Source organism: Ranitomeya imitator, chromosome 5 (genome assembly GCF_032444005.1).
Source record: "Ranitomeya imitator isolate aRanImi1 chromosome 5, aRanImi1.pri, whole genome shotgun sequence".
Taxonomy (NCBI): domain Eukaryota; kingdom Metazoa; phylum Chordata; class Amphibia; order Anura; family Dendrobatidae; genus Ranitomeya; species Ranitomeya imitator.
Window position 1 is genome coordinate 111,488,407 of NC_091286.1, and position 13,126 is coordinate 111,501,532.

Consider the following 13,126-nt stretch of genomic DNA (forward strand, 5'->3'; position numbering starts at 1 on the left):
ACTATGATGGTGAATTAGGGACTGGCATTATTGTAAATGGCCGGTATGTGTCGCAAAGGTGCTGTGCGCTGTAAGCCCAAAGTGATATGGTTATGCTGGGACTTATAATTCCACAAGTGATTGTTGTGTTTACTTATAAGGGGGGCTTATAGGGTTAGCTGGTGAGCTGGGTAGGACTGGCTAAGCACACACACCACCCACCTATGTGGGTGGTTACAGCTACATAATGTATAATGTGACCAGGGTTTGGTCATATGCTTCAGAGTGTGAGTTCCTGTATAGCCTGCGTGTTGGAACGTCCTGGGATGGACTGGATTCCTGGAAGCACATGGTGAGACCATGGACTGAATGGTCAGTGTGTTGGAATGTCCTGGGATGGACTGGATTCCTGGAAGCACATGGTGAGACCATGAACTGAAGGTGTGTGTGCCTGGGACTGGACTTCCTGAATAGTGCACGGAGAGGCTGTATCTGCAGAGCCTGGAATGGCTACTGTGTTGGGGAAACTACAGTTCTTACTGCGGGTCTGGACTATCTGAGGTGCCCTGGTCACAAGGACGGTGACCCCAGTAAGGCAGCTTTCCCCTGGGAACCAGCACTGACAGAAGTCAGTATGTGAAGCCGGAGCTCCTGCAGAGAAGTATCTGCCATTGGAACAGACTGTCGGTGGATAATGTGTCCCGTTGACATGTATAATGAACTGTTTGTGACACGGTTTCTGAGTCTTAATAAACCGGAAAGACTGTTTATGTGGAGAAATCGTGCCTGAGTGCTTTAATTCCCGTTGCCAAGCGAATTTCCCCAACCCACTCAGGGAGCGTTATCTCACAGTGTAGACCAGAGTAATTACTGCACTTTAGCAGTCATATATGCATTTATGTAATTTTAAAGATTTGTTAATAAGAAATGCACTTGTTGACTATTCCTTACTGATGTGCCAGCATTAAAGTCCAAAAAACTGTTTCTAGTTATTTGTATTTTCTTGGATGTCGAGCACCCAACTACTTTTTGAGAACATTTGTAATTAGCATCTGGGTGTGTCTGAATAGATAAATATAAATTTTATTCTTCAGATAAAGCCCATTGTTTAAGGTGTGAAAAGAGCCTATGTTTGTAACTAAAATGTAGATATTTTAGATGAGAAATTAGAGTGGGGTGCATTTCATTCAGCTTACATTTCATATACCGTAAGTGATAATAGCAATCACGGACATTACTCCCAGACACTGCTTTCCCCACAACCTGCAGTATCGAACTGTGGAACTTGAGTCCACACATTTACAATTTTTTTCCACAGCTATGACCTTTCTGGTCAGTAGTCAAATTCTAAATATTTTGTAGAATTAAAAAGTAATTTAATTAAGAAATACCTCTGTCTGATTTTCAATGTTTATTCTTTAATTTAAAAAAACTGTGTTTAATCCACCAAGATCCTAATATGTCATCATAACCCCGAATCAGCTCTCAGTAATTTCCACTGTGGGTTGACTTACATGACTGATGTGGAGGAGCCTGATGTTGTGGTATAAGGCTGGAGGGTCTCGTCAGACTGGGCAGCATTTTCTTTAATGTTCGCAGAATTATTCAGACTAGAAGGAGCTTCGTGGCCAGACGCTGTGCACTGAGATGCAAGGCCTTTATACAGTTTAATTAGTGATGATCTAAAAGAAATGATCATTTTTGTAGAGGTTGCTATTCATATGATATGTTAGCAGCAACAAAATACCCAGCATCTTAACATTAGATTGTCCAGGATTATGGATAGTTCTGAGTTGTGTGTGGTATTGTAAGGAGCTGAACTGCAAAAATGGACACAAACCACAGTCAGATTTCTGTGAACAATATAGTTATATACTGTAGTACGATTGAAAAAAACAAACAATCAAGTTCTACCGAGAGATGGAAGAGAGTAAAAGGATGTGGTAACGTTACATCCTTAAAGAGTTTATCCAGAACTAATTTTTTTTACTATTGGTCTAAAAACTAACAATAAGGTAGTTGCTAACTATCTGGCTGTTCTACTCGGTACTGGCACAGAGCAATCACTGACCGCTCCTGCCAGCGATTCAGCTGCTCCACATCAACAAAGCAGTTCCTCTTCTGGGCTGCTCTGTCAACGGTGTGTGATGCTGATTGACAGCTGGGTCCCTGGCATTCACACACCATCAACAGAGCAGGTCGGAAGAGAAGATGCTGCTGTCAAGTGACATTAGCGGGAGCCGCCGGGTCTCAAGCAGGAGCAGTCTGTGACTGCTCTGTGTTAGTGGAGGAGATCGGCACTGGGCACAACAGGCTGGAAAACAGCAACTGGATCAACATTCAGAACAAGAATTGTAGCCATATACACATAAATTTATGTTATTTTCTTCTAGTAAAGCATCTTTTCTTTATTTTTAGCCATGGACAGTTTCCACTGTGACCAACTCCTGAGGTGGGTTATTCCACAAATTAATAGGTCATAGTAAAGAAACATTGTCTCCTTTTCATCTCTTCTCAAGATCTCCCTAAAATCCTCCTTTCCTCTTATACGATTTTATGACTCTTATTTTTACTTTTTCTAACTCTAGGGCATAGATTCTATGAACTGGTGCTTAGAACTGAACTGTATATTCAGATTCTGTTGCACTAACACTTTATGAAGTGATAGTATTATGTCCTTTTTGCACAAGAAACCACCAATGTTATTCTATGGGGCCGTGCACATGTCCGATTATTTCCTCGAATCAAGTCTGTCTGAGAGAAAATACACTTCATGCACAATGCTGGCATGGATCACACTCAAAATTGCAAGTCAATGGGTCCATCAAAAAAGTCGGACCAAACTTGGATGACATAAGAGTGCAGTCCGATTTTCACAGACTGACAGAAAGAAAGCATTTTTTTTCCTTCTTCACATCTGAGAATATCAGATCACACTCTGATCAAAGAGTGATTAGCAAAATTAGAGGAAGTACAGCCTTGTATGATCTTGGCCTAACTTTCATTAATGGGGTTGCCCACCACTAGGACAACCCATTCTTAAATTAAATTTTCGGCCCCGATAAAATAATAAAGCCTACACTCACCTCCAGTGCCAGCTCCAGTGACGCCAGCGCTGACTGAGAGCCAGTGTTACATGTCACAACACAGCATCACAGCCCTAGGGAGAGTGAATGCCAACACCGTGGGAACGCTGTCAGCATGGGAAACGAGTACTGGCTTTATTATTTTATCGGGGCCCAATATTTAGTTTAACCCCTTCATGACCAGGGGATTTTTCGTTTTTCCGTGTTCGTTTTTCGCTCCCCTCCTTCCCAGAGCCATAACTTTTTTATTTTTCCGTCAATTTGGCCATGTGAGGGCTTATTTTTTGCGGGACGAGTTGTACTTTTGAACGACATCATTGGTTTTAGCATGTCGTGTACTAGAAAACGGGAAAAAAATTCCAAGTGCGGTGAAATTGCAAAAAAAGTGCAATCCCACACTGTTTTTTTGTTTGGCTTTTTTGCTAGGTTCACTAAATGCTAAAACTGACCTGCCATTATGATTCTCCAGGTCAGTACGAGTTCATAGACACCAAACATGACTAGGTTATTTTTTATCTAAGTGGTGAAAAAAAATTCCAAACTTTGCTAAAAAAAAAAAAAAAAAAAGTGCACCATTTTCCGATACTTGTAGCGTCTCCATTTTTCATGATCTGTGGTCAGTCGAGGGCTTATTTTTTGCGTGCCGAGATGATGTTTTTAATGATAGCATTTCGGTGCAGATATGTTCTTTTGATCGCCCGTTATTGCATTTTAATGCAATGTCGCGGCGACCAAAAAAACGTAATTCTGGCGTTTCGAATTTTTTTCCCGCTACGCTGTTTAGCGATCAGGTTAATACTTTTTTTAATTGATAGATCGGGCGATTCGGAGCGCGGCGATACCAAATATGCGTAGATTTAATATTTTTTTTATTGATTTATTTTGATTGGGGCGAAAGGGGGGTGATTTAAACTTTTATGTTTTTTTTATTTTTTTCACATTTTTTTTTAACTTTTTTTTTTAACTTTTGCCATGCTTCAATAGCCTCCATGGGAGGCTAGAAGCAGGCACAACGCGATCGGCTCTGCTACATAGCAGCGATCTGCTGATCGCTGCTATGTAGCAGAAATGGAGGTGTGCTGTGAGCGCCGGCCACAGGGTGGCGCTCACAGCCACCGGTCATCAGTAACCATAGAGGTCTCTAGGACCTCTATGGTTACAATATACAAGCATCGCCGACCCCCGATCATGTGACGGGGGTCGGCAATGACGTCATTTCCGGCCGCCCGGCCGGAAGCGGTAGTTAAATGCCGCTGTCTGCGTTTGACAGCGGCATTTAACTAGTTAATAGGTGCGGGCAGATCACGATTCTGCCCGCGCCTATTACGGGCACATGTCAGCTGTTCAAAACAGCTGACATGTCCCGGCTTTGATGCGGGCTCACCGCGGAGCCCTGCATCAAAGCAGGGGAGCCGGCATCGGACGGTATAGTACGTCCGATGCCGGTAAGGGGTTAAGAATGGTTTGTCCAAATACAGGTCCTTCTCAAAAAATTAGCATATAGTGTTAAATTTCATTATTTACCATAATGTAATGATTACAATTAAACTTTCATATATTATAGATTCATTATCCACCAACTGAAATTTGTCAGGTCTTTTATTGTTTTAATACTGATGATTTTGGCATACAACTCCTGATAACCCAAAAAACCTGTCTCAATAAATTAGCATATTTCACCCATCCAATCAAATAAAAGTGTTTTTTAATAACAAACAAAAAAACCAACAAACAATAATGTTCAGTTATGCACTCAATACTGGGTCGGGAATCCTTTGGCAGAAATGACTGCTTCAATGCGGCGTGGCATGGAGGCAATCAGCCTGTGACACTGCTGAGATGTTATGGAGGCCCAGGATGCTTCAATAGCGGCCTTAAGCTCATCCAGAGTGTTGGGTCTTGCGTCTCTCAACTTTCTCTTCACAATATCCCACAGATTCTCTATGGGGTTCAGGTCAGGAGAGTTGGCAGGCCAATTGAGCACAGTAATACCATGGTCAGTAAACCATTTACCAGTGGTTTTGGCACTGTGAGCAGGTGCCAGGTCATGCTGAAAAATGAAATCTTCATCTCCATAAAGCATTTCAGCCGATGGAAGCATGAAGTGCTCCAAAATCTCCTGATAGCTAGCTGCATTGACCCTGCCCTTGATGAAACACAGTGGACCAACACCAGCAGCTGACATGGCACCCCACACCATCACTGACTGTGGGTACTTGACACTGGACTTCAGGCATTTTGGCATTTCCTTCTCCCCAGTCTTCCTCCAGACTCTGGCACCTTGATTTCCGAATGACATGCAAAATTTGCTTTCATCAGAAAAAAGTACTTGGGACCACTTAGCAACAGTCCAGTGCTGCTTCTCTGTAGCCCAGGTCAGGCGCCTCTGCCGCTGTTTATGGTTCAAAAGTGGCTTTACCTGGGGAATGCGGCACCTGTAGCCCATTTCCTGCACACGCCTGTGCACGGTGGCTCTGGATGTTTCCACACCAGACTCAGTCCACTGCTTCCTCAGGTTCCCCAAGGTCTGGAATCGGTCCTTCTCCACAATCTTCCTCAGGGTCCGGTCTCCTCTTCTCGTTGTACAGCGTTTTCTGCCACATTGTTTCCTTCCAACAGACTTACCATTGAGGTGCCTTGATACAGCACTCTGGGAACAGCCTATTTGTTGAGAAATTTCTTTCTGGGTCTTACCTTCTTGCTTGAGGGTGTCAATGATGGCCTTCTTGACATCTGTCAGGTCGCTAGTCTTACCCATGATGGGGGTTTTGAGTAATGAACCAGGCAGGGAGTTTATAAAAGCCTCAGGTATCTTTTGCATGTGTTTAGAGTTAATTAGTTGATTCAGAAGATTAGGGTAATAGGTCGTTTAGAGAACCTTTTCTTGATATGCTAATTTATTGAGACAGGTTTTTTGGGTTATCAGGAGTTGTATGCCAAAATCATCAGTATTAAAACAATAAAAGACCTGACAAATTTCAGTTGGTGGATAATGAATCTATAATATATGAAAGTTTAATTGTAATCATTACATTATGGTAAATAATGAAATTTAACACTATATGCTAATTTTTTGAGAAGGACCTGTAGTTGAAAACCCCTTTTAGGCTCTGTTCCCATAATGAGTATTTGGTGAGTTTTCGATGTTGCTGAATTTCTGCATGTATTATACAACCCCTGGCAAAAATTATGGAATCACTGGCCTTGGAGGATGTTCATTCAGTTGTTTAATTTTATATATATTATGGTTGGCGCAAAATGAATTAGAGATGCTTGTTGCCGCTGCAAAAAACAGGACAATAACCACCAGCGTTGTCCAAAATAAATACTATATATAAAAAAGAAACTATAAGTTCGTTTTGCGCTGAACAAAAACAATCTCTACTGGCATTACAACACACTCTGTCCCATATGCCCTATGGCATGTCTAGAGTACCAAATATAAAAGCACTTCAAAGGTACCTGTAAGAATGGTGAAATAAGTCTTCACGGTGGCGGAATTGTTGCACCCGTTGTCCGGGAGAAGCGTGTAGTACCGAAGAAAGAAATATCTTCAGGAATGTAGTCCCGGCCGGTGACTCACATCCCCCTTTTGTTTGTGTCCCCTCTGATGGTGCACAGATAGAGCCGGTGTACGCTCGGAACCTGTGGCGCTGCAGACGCCGAAGCAGGACCTGGCGTGACGTTGGAGATCACGTGCCCGTCTGAGGTAAGGAACGCTGTGTGGACCAATTCCTACGCGTTTCGAAGATCACGAAACGCGTAGGAATTGGTCCACACAGCGTTCCTTACCTCAGACGGGCACGTGATCTCCAACGTCACGCCAGGTCCTGCTTCGGCGTCTGCAGCGCCACAGGTTCCGAGCGTACACCGGCTCTATCTGTGCACCATCAGAGGGGACACAAACAAAAGGGGGATGTGAGTCACCGGCCGGGACTACATTCCTGAAGATATTTCTTTCTTCGGTACTACACGCTTCTCCCGGACAACGGGTGCAACAATTCCGCCACCGTGAAGACTTATTTCACCATTCTTACAGGTACCTTTGAAGTGCTTTTATATTTGGTACTCTAGACATGCCATAGGGCATATGGGACAGAGTGTGTTGTAATGCCAGTAGAGATTGTTTTTGTTCAGCGCAAAACGAACTTATAGTTTCTTTTTTATATATAGTTGTTTAATTTTGTAGAAAAAAGCAGATCACAGACATGGCACAAAACTAAAGTCATTTCAAATGGCAACATTCTGGCTTTAAGAAACACTAAAAGAAATCAAGAACAAAAAATGTGTAGTCAGTAATGGTTACTTTTTTAACCAAGCATAGGGGAAAAATTATGGAATCACTCAATTCTGAGGAAAAAATTATGGAATCACCCTGTAAATTTTCATACCAAAAAATAACACCTGCATCAAATTAGATCTGCTTGTTAGTCTGCATCTAAAAAGGAGTGATCACACCCTGGAGAGCTGTTGCACCAAGTGGACTGACATGAATCATGGCTCCAACACGAGAGATGTCAATTGAAAAGGAGAGGATTATCAAACTCTTAAAAGAGGGTAAATCATCACGCAATGTTGCAAAAGATGTTGGTTGTCAGCTGTGTCTAAAATCTGGACCAAATACAAACAATATGGGAAGGTTATTAAAGGCAAACATACTGGTAGACCAAGGAAGACATCAAAGCATCAAGACCGGAAACTTAAAGCAATATGTTTCCAAAACAGGAAATATACAACAAAACAAATGAGGAATGAATGGTGGAAACTGGAGTTAAGTCAGTGACCGAACTGTAAGAAACCGCCTAAAGGAAATGGGATTTACATACAGAAAAGCTAAATGAAAGCCATCATTAACACCTAAACAGAAAAAAACAAGGTTACAATGGGCTAAGGAAAAGCCTGGACTGTAGATGACTGGATGAAAGTCATATTCAGTGATGAATCACGAATCTGCATTGGGCCTGGTGATGATGCTGGAACTTTTGTTTGGTGCCGTTCCAATGAGATTTATATAGATGACTGCCTGAAGAGAACATGTAAATTTCCACAGTCATTGATAATATGGGCTGCATGTAAGATAAAGGCACTGGGGGGATGGCTGTCATTACATCTTCAATAATTGCACAAGTTTATGTTGATATTTTGGACACTTTTCTTATCCCATCAATTGAAAGGATGTTTGGGGATGATGAATTCATTTTTCAAGATGATCATTCATCCTGCCATAGAGTTAAAACTGTGCAAACATTCCTTGAAAAAAAGACACATAAGGTCAATTTCATGGCCTGCAAATAGTCCGGATCTCAATCCAATTGAAAATCTTTGGCGGTAGTTGAAGAAAATGGTCCATGACAAGGCTCCAACCTGCAAAGCTGATCTGGCAACAGCAATCAGAGAAAGTTGGAGCCAGATTGATGAAGAGTACTGTCCATGCCTCAGAGACTGCAAGCTGTTATAAAAGCCAGAGGTGGTGCAACAAAATACTAGTGATGTGTTGGAGTGTTTTTTTGTTTGTTTGTTTTTCATGATTCCATAATTTTTTCCTCAGAATTGAGTGATTCCATAATTTTTCCCCTATGCTTGGTTAAAAAAAGTAACCATTACTGACTACCACATTTTTTGTTCTTGATTTCTTTTAGTGTTTCTTAAAGCCAGAAAGTTGCCATTTGAAATGACTTTAGTTTTGTGCCATGTCTGTGATCTGCTTTTTTTCTACAAAATTAAACAACTGAATTAACATCCTCCAAGGCCGGTGATTCCATAATTTTTGCCAGGGGTTGTATAAATTAAGGAACTTGCATTTTTTCTTTGTGTTTTTGATGCTGAGTTTTTTGTCTCTTGGTGTGTAGTGCTTAAAATAAACCTGCTTTGTGTTTGATACCTCCTAGAATTTGGCTGTGACAAGACTTTATCGATACAGTCATGAGCGGATAACTTACATGCGTTTTTGGTGCGTTTCTGCAGCGGAAAAATAATAAACATGCATGTGCATTTTTTGCCTGTAGATTTTCTGCATCTAATGCAATCTATAAGAAAAATCTGCTAATAAAACTCAGCGCACCCAAAAGAGAAATTGACATACTGTGGATATGAAACATGCACCGCAGGTCAATTTACGCTGAGTAAAAAAGAAGCACAGTGATCATGAGATTTCTATAAATTCCATCCACTTTGCTGGAACTGTAAGATGTGTTTTTTTTAATGCAGCGAAAATATACAGAGTCAAAAACTCTCCAAAAACTCAATGTGGGCACACAGCCTAAAGGTGTCTAATTAAGACATGTCCATATGGACAAAGTTGTCTGAATTAGACAAGTTCCAATTCTCAGTGCTAGTTCTCTATATTCCTGTTGGATTTTTTTTACACATACCTTCTTGTTAGTTTGTGCACCCCTCCAGCCTTGTACCTGCAGTTTTGCCCCCTCTTTGTATCCGCATTTTGTTCCTACCGTAGAGTCTGATGCTATCAAGGGGTTGGTCTGAGTTGCGAAACCAGACACAACCCATAGACAAGAGTTGTGCTGTTTCTAGACCCTTTCTTTCTAATCGAGAAAATCTCTTGGGAACAATTAGATATAAACAACAAATAGTATTTTAATTTTATTTCATGAAAACATACTTTTTAAGCTTTTTCCGTTTCTGGATTAATAAATCCTCATTGTACTGGAAGAGAATGCTATAGTGTGATATAAAAACACGCAGCCTTTGGACACAAACCAATAGCAAGTAATAATCCGGGTGCTCCTGTTCTGTATACTTCAGGACATTCTGGATAAAAAATAAGAAAAAAGATAAAATAAGCGGATAAAATACAATTTTGTTCAATATGTTACAAAGACAGCTGTTATAATTTTAATGACCACAGTATATTCTTATTTGGCATTTCCAAACTCTACAAAAGGTATATAACAAACAAAAACAATAATTTGTATAAGCTGAAAAGCAAAAATACAATAATTTATTCCAAATTAACAAATCTGTTTTGGATGCATAAAGGTTTATTTTAGTTTTGAAGACAATCATATTTAGGGGTTTTACCAAACTGACATTTATGACATATCCAAAATATGCTATTCCCATGTATCGAGAGAATGAGGTTTCATTCATATCCTTATTTTTTAAAATTGTAGCCTATTGACTTTACAGAAGAAGGTTATACAGCTTGTTCTAGATATTCCAATATTTTATTATGTAAAGAAAATAACTTACAGACTACTACCTATCACTTGTCTGGTGCTGCTGTTTTTACTTTACAATAAGGTGGGCAGCTAATGTCAGAAAATTTCACTAAATATATCTTATTAACCAAAATGTTCCCAACGGTCCACAATGGCAGGCAAACGTACCCGGCATTGTAACAAGTCAGGCCTGAACTTCCAGGTTGTGGGATTTTGACATTCAGTGTTAAGTCCCACAACCCTCTACACCCCTTCATTGTAACTGTGTGAGCTTTTGCCGTTGATTGTGAGATGACCTGCTTTGAATTAGGTTAGCGCTGCCACATCATTTATTAAGCGATTACCAATCGTTAACATCATTAGCGTGGTTACCGATCGGTAACGTCTTAGTAAATGTTGCAGCATCGCTGGTCTAGCTTAAAGCAGGAAATCTTGCGGTAATACTTTCACACTAAGGGGGTCATGGAGGGTTGTGAGATCCTGCTTTGCTTGCCGGGGTCCCACAACCCAGGTGTTAGACCTATTTTTGTGAGAATGCCTTTAGCCTACCATTAAGGACAGTTAGGGACATATTGTTAGAATAGAAAATCATCTGTTTGCAGATCCCCGCTATTTTCTTACATAAAAAGGGACACCGATTGGCTATAGGTACTCTTTAAAGTGGTTATGCAGGACTATATTATTATTTTTTTACTATGAGTTCAAAAATTAACAGGCAGGTATATTCTAGCTACCTGTTCTATCCAGTGCTGTCTCACAGTGGTCACCGATTGCTCCTGCTGGTGATTCAGCTGCTCCATGTCAACAGAGCAGCTCTTCCTCTTCCAGGCTGCTCTGTTGATAGGCATGACTGCTGACATCAAGCTGATTGTCAGCTGGTTCCCCACAGTTATGCAGAGGGGAGCTGGCTATCTATCAGCACGACATCAGCAGTCACGCCCCAGCAACACAGAAGAAGAGAAGCCCCTGTCCTGTCGACGTGATGTCAGCGGAAGTCACAGAATCACCGGAAGGAGCTGTTTGTGACCGCTCTATGCCGGCAGAGATTGGCGCTTGGCAAAACAGGCAAGTAGTTATCAACCAGTTGCCTGTTAGTTCTTAGGCCCATAGTAAAAATGTATAATGTCCTGGATAACCTCTTTAATGCTATTTGGGAAGCATTGATAAAAATGGGAAATTACAATTTAAAGGGATGACAGGTTTACCTGTAGCAGAATAAGATATTCCGGTATGCGTTGAACTACATGGAAAAGCAGAATGTACAGATCTGACTTCAGGTCTTCTTCAGCCTAATCAGGTAACAGAAATTTCCAGACTTAATGTATTTTTAGATAATGAATTAATATTCAATGCATTTCAGCTATGACCACAATTTGGTTTGTCTTATTACGAGAATTACTATGTAAACTGTTGTGAATTCTGCTCTTGGGCTCCCTCCGGTGGTTATGAGTGGTAGTGCTGCGGTCGTTGGATCGCAGCATTTATCAGGTGTATCCATTTTTTGCAATTTGGGCTGGGCTATTTAGTCCTGCTTTATCCTTTAGTCAGTGCCAGTTATCCATTGTTTTTGGAGGATTCACATCCATACCTGGTCTCTCCTGTTTGCTGTTCATTTCAACAAAGATAAGTTCTGGCTTTGTTTTTGCTGTCCACCTGCCGTGGACCTTATAGTTCTGTGCATTTTCATGTTTTGTCTTGTCCAGCTTTGTCTGTGAAGGATTTTTTGCAGCCAAGCTGTGTCTCTGGAGATGCAGATATACCCTCCATGTCTTTAGTCAGATGTGGTGATTTGTATTTTCTGTGGTGGATATTTTCTAGTGTTTTAATACTGACCGCATAGTACTCTGTCCTATTCTTTCTTTTTAGCTAGTATGGCCTCCTATGCTAAATCCTGATTTCATGTCTGCGTATGTTATTTCCCTCTCCTCTCACAGTCAATATTTGTGGGGGGCTGTCTATCTTTTGGGGATTTTCTCTGAGGCAAGATAGTTTTCCCGTTTCTGTCTTTAGGGGAAGTTAGTTCTTAGGCTGTGTCGAGGGGTCTAGGGAGTGTTAGGTACCCCCCACGGCTACTTCTAGTAGCGCTGCTAAGTTCAGGGTTTGCGGTCAGTACAGGTACCACCTTCTCCAGAGTACGTCTCATGCTGCTCCTAGGCCACCAGATCATAACAGTAAACTAAGCAAACTTATATGAACATTTTTGTGATGGAGGAGTCGTGGGTACAGTATGCGTTTACAGTGCATTCACACATACAGGTGTTTTGCAGACAATGGAATTTTTAGCTAGCGGTATAGCTTGCTGAATCCTACAAGTGTGTGATTCACTCACTATTAGGATTGGCTCTCCATATCTCAGTTTCAGTAGTTAGAAAACTGTATACTTGTAGTAATTTACAGGAAAATAAGGTGTCTGAAAATTACGATCATGTCACAATTGTTCGAAAACCGTAAAGCAGAGCAAAATACTAAGTGTGTATATTGCACACTGTCAGAATTAGGCAAGCTAAACTGCTGTCTAAAAATTAGATCTGGTATGGAAAACCCCTAAAGTAGCGCCATCATAGCTAGCACAGTGGCCACTTTATGCTCCTATGAACTGAAAGTTATTCCTTATCCATACGTTAAGGGATAACTTATTGACTGATGGGGTTCCAGCTCCTAGGACCAAAAGGAACTTGAGAAGAGGACTATATAGCCCTATCTGAATGGAGCAGAGATCTAGCATGCGCATCTCAGCTTCATTTACTGTCTATGGAACTATAATGAATGATCCGGTGGTGTGTAAGTTCGGCCTCTGTTCCATTCAGCCGGTCCCTTGCATTGTTTCCATGAGAATCGTGATTTCATTACCAGGGCAAATAATTGTAAATTTGGCATGCATGG

At 41.1% G+C, this 13,126-nt stretch overlaps 1 protein-coding gene across 6 annotated transcripts in view; it reads right to left on the bottom strand.

Moving 5' to 3' along the window:
• ARHGEF33 (Rho guanine nucleotide exchange factor 33) overlaps nt 1-13,126 on the bottom strand; it is a 132,613-nt gene that overhangs the window by 17,443 nt on the left and 102,044 nt on the right. For all 6 annotated transcript variants that reach the window (XM_069769054.1, XM_069769058.1, XM_069769056.1 and 3 more), the window contains 3 exons: nt 11,449-11,532; nt 9,685-9,833; nt 1,494-1,661 (listed from right to left, as the gene is read on the bottom strand). In XM_069769054.1, coding sequence (XP_069625155.1) covers nt 1,494-1,661; nt 9,685-9,833; nt 11,449-11,532 — 401 coding nt within the window. The remainder of the gene's footprint in view (nt 1-1,493; nt 1,662-9,684; nt 9,834-11,448; nt 11,533-13,126) is intronic.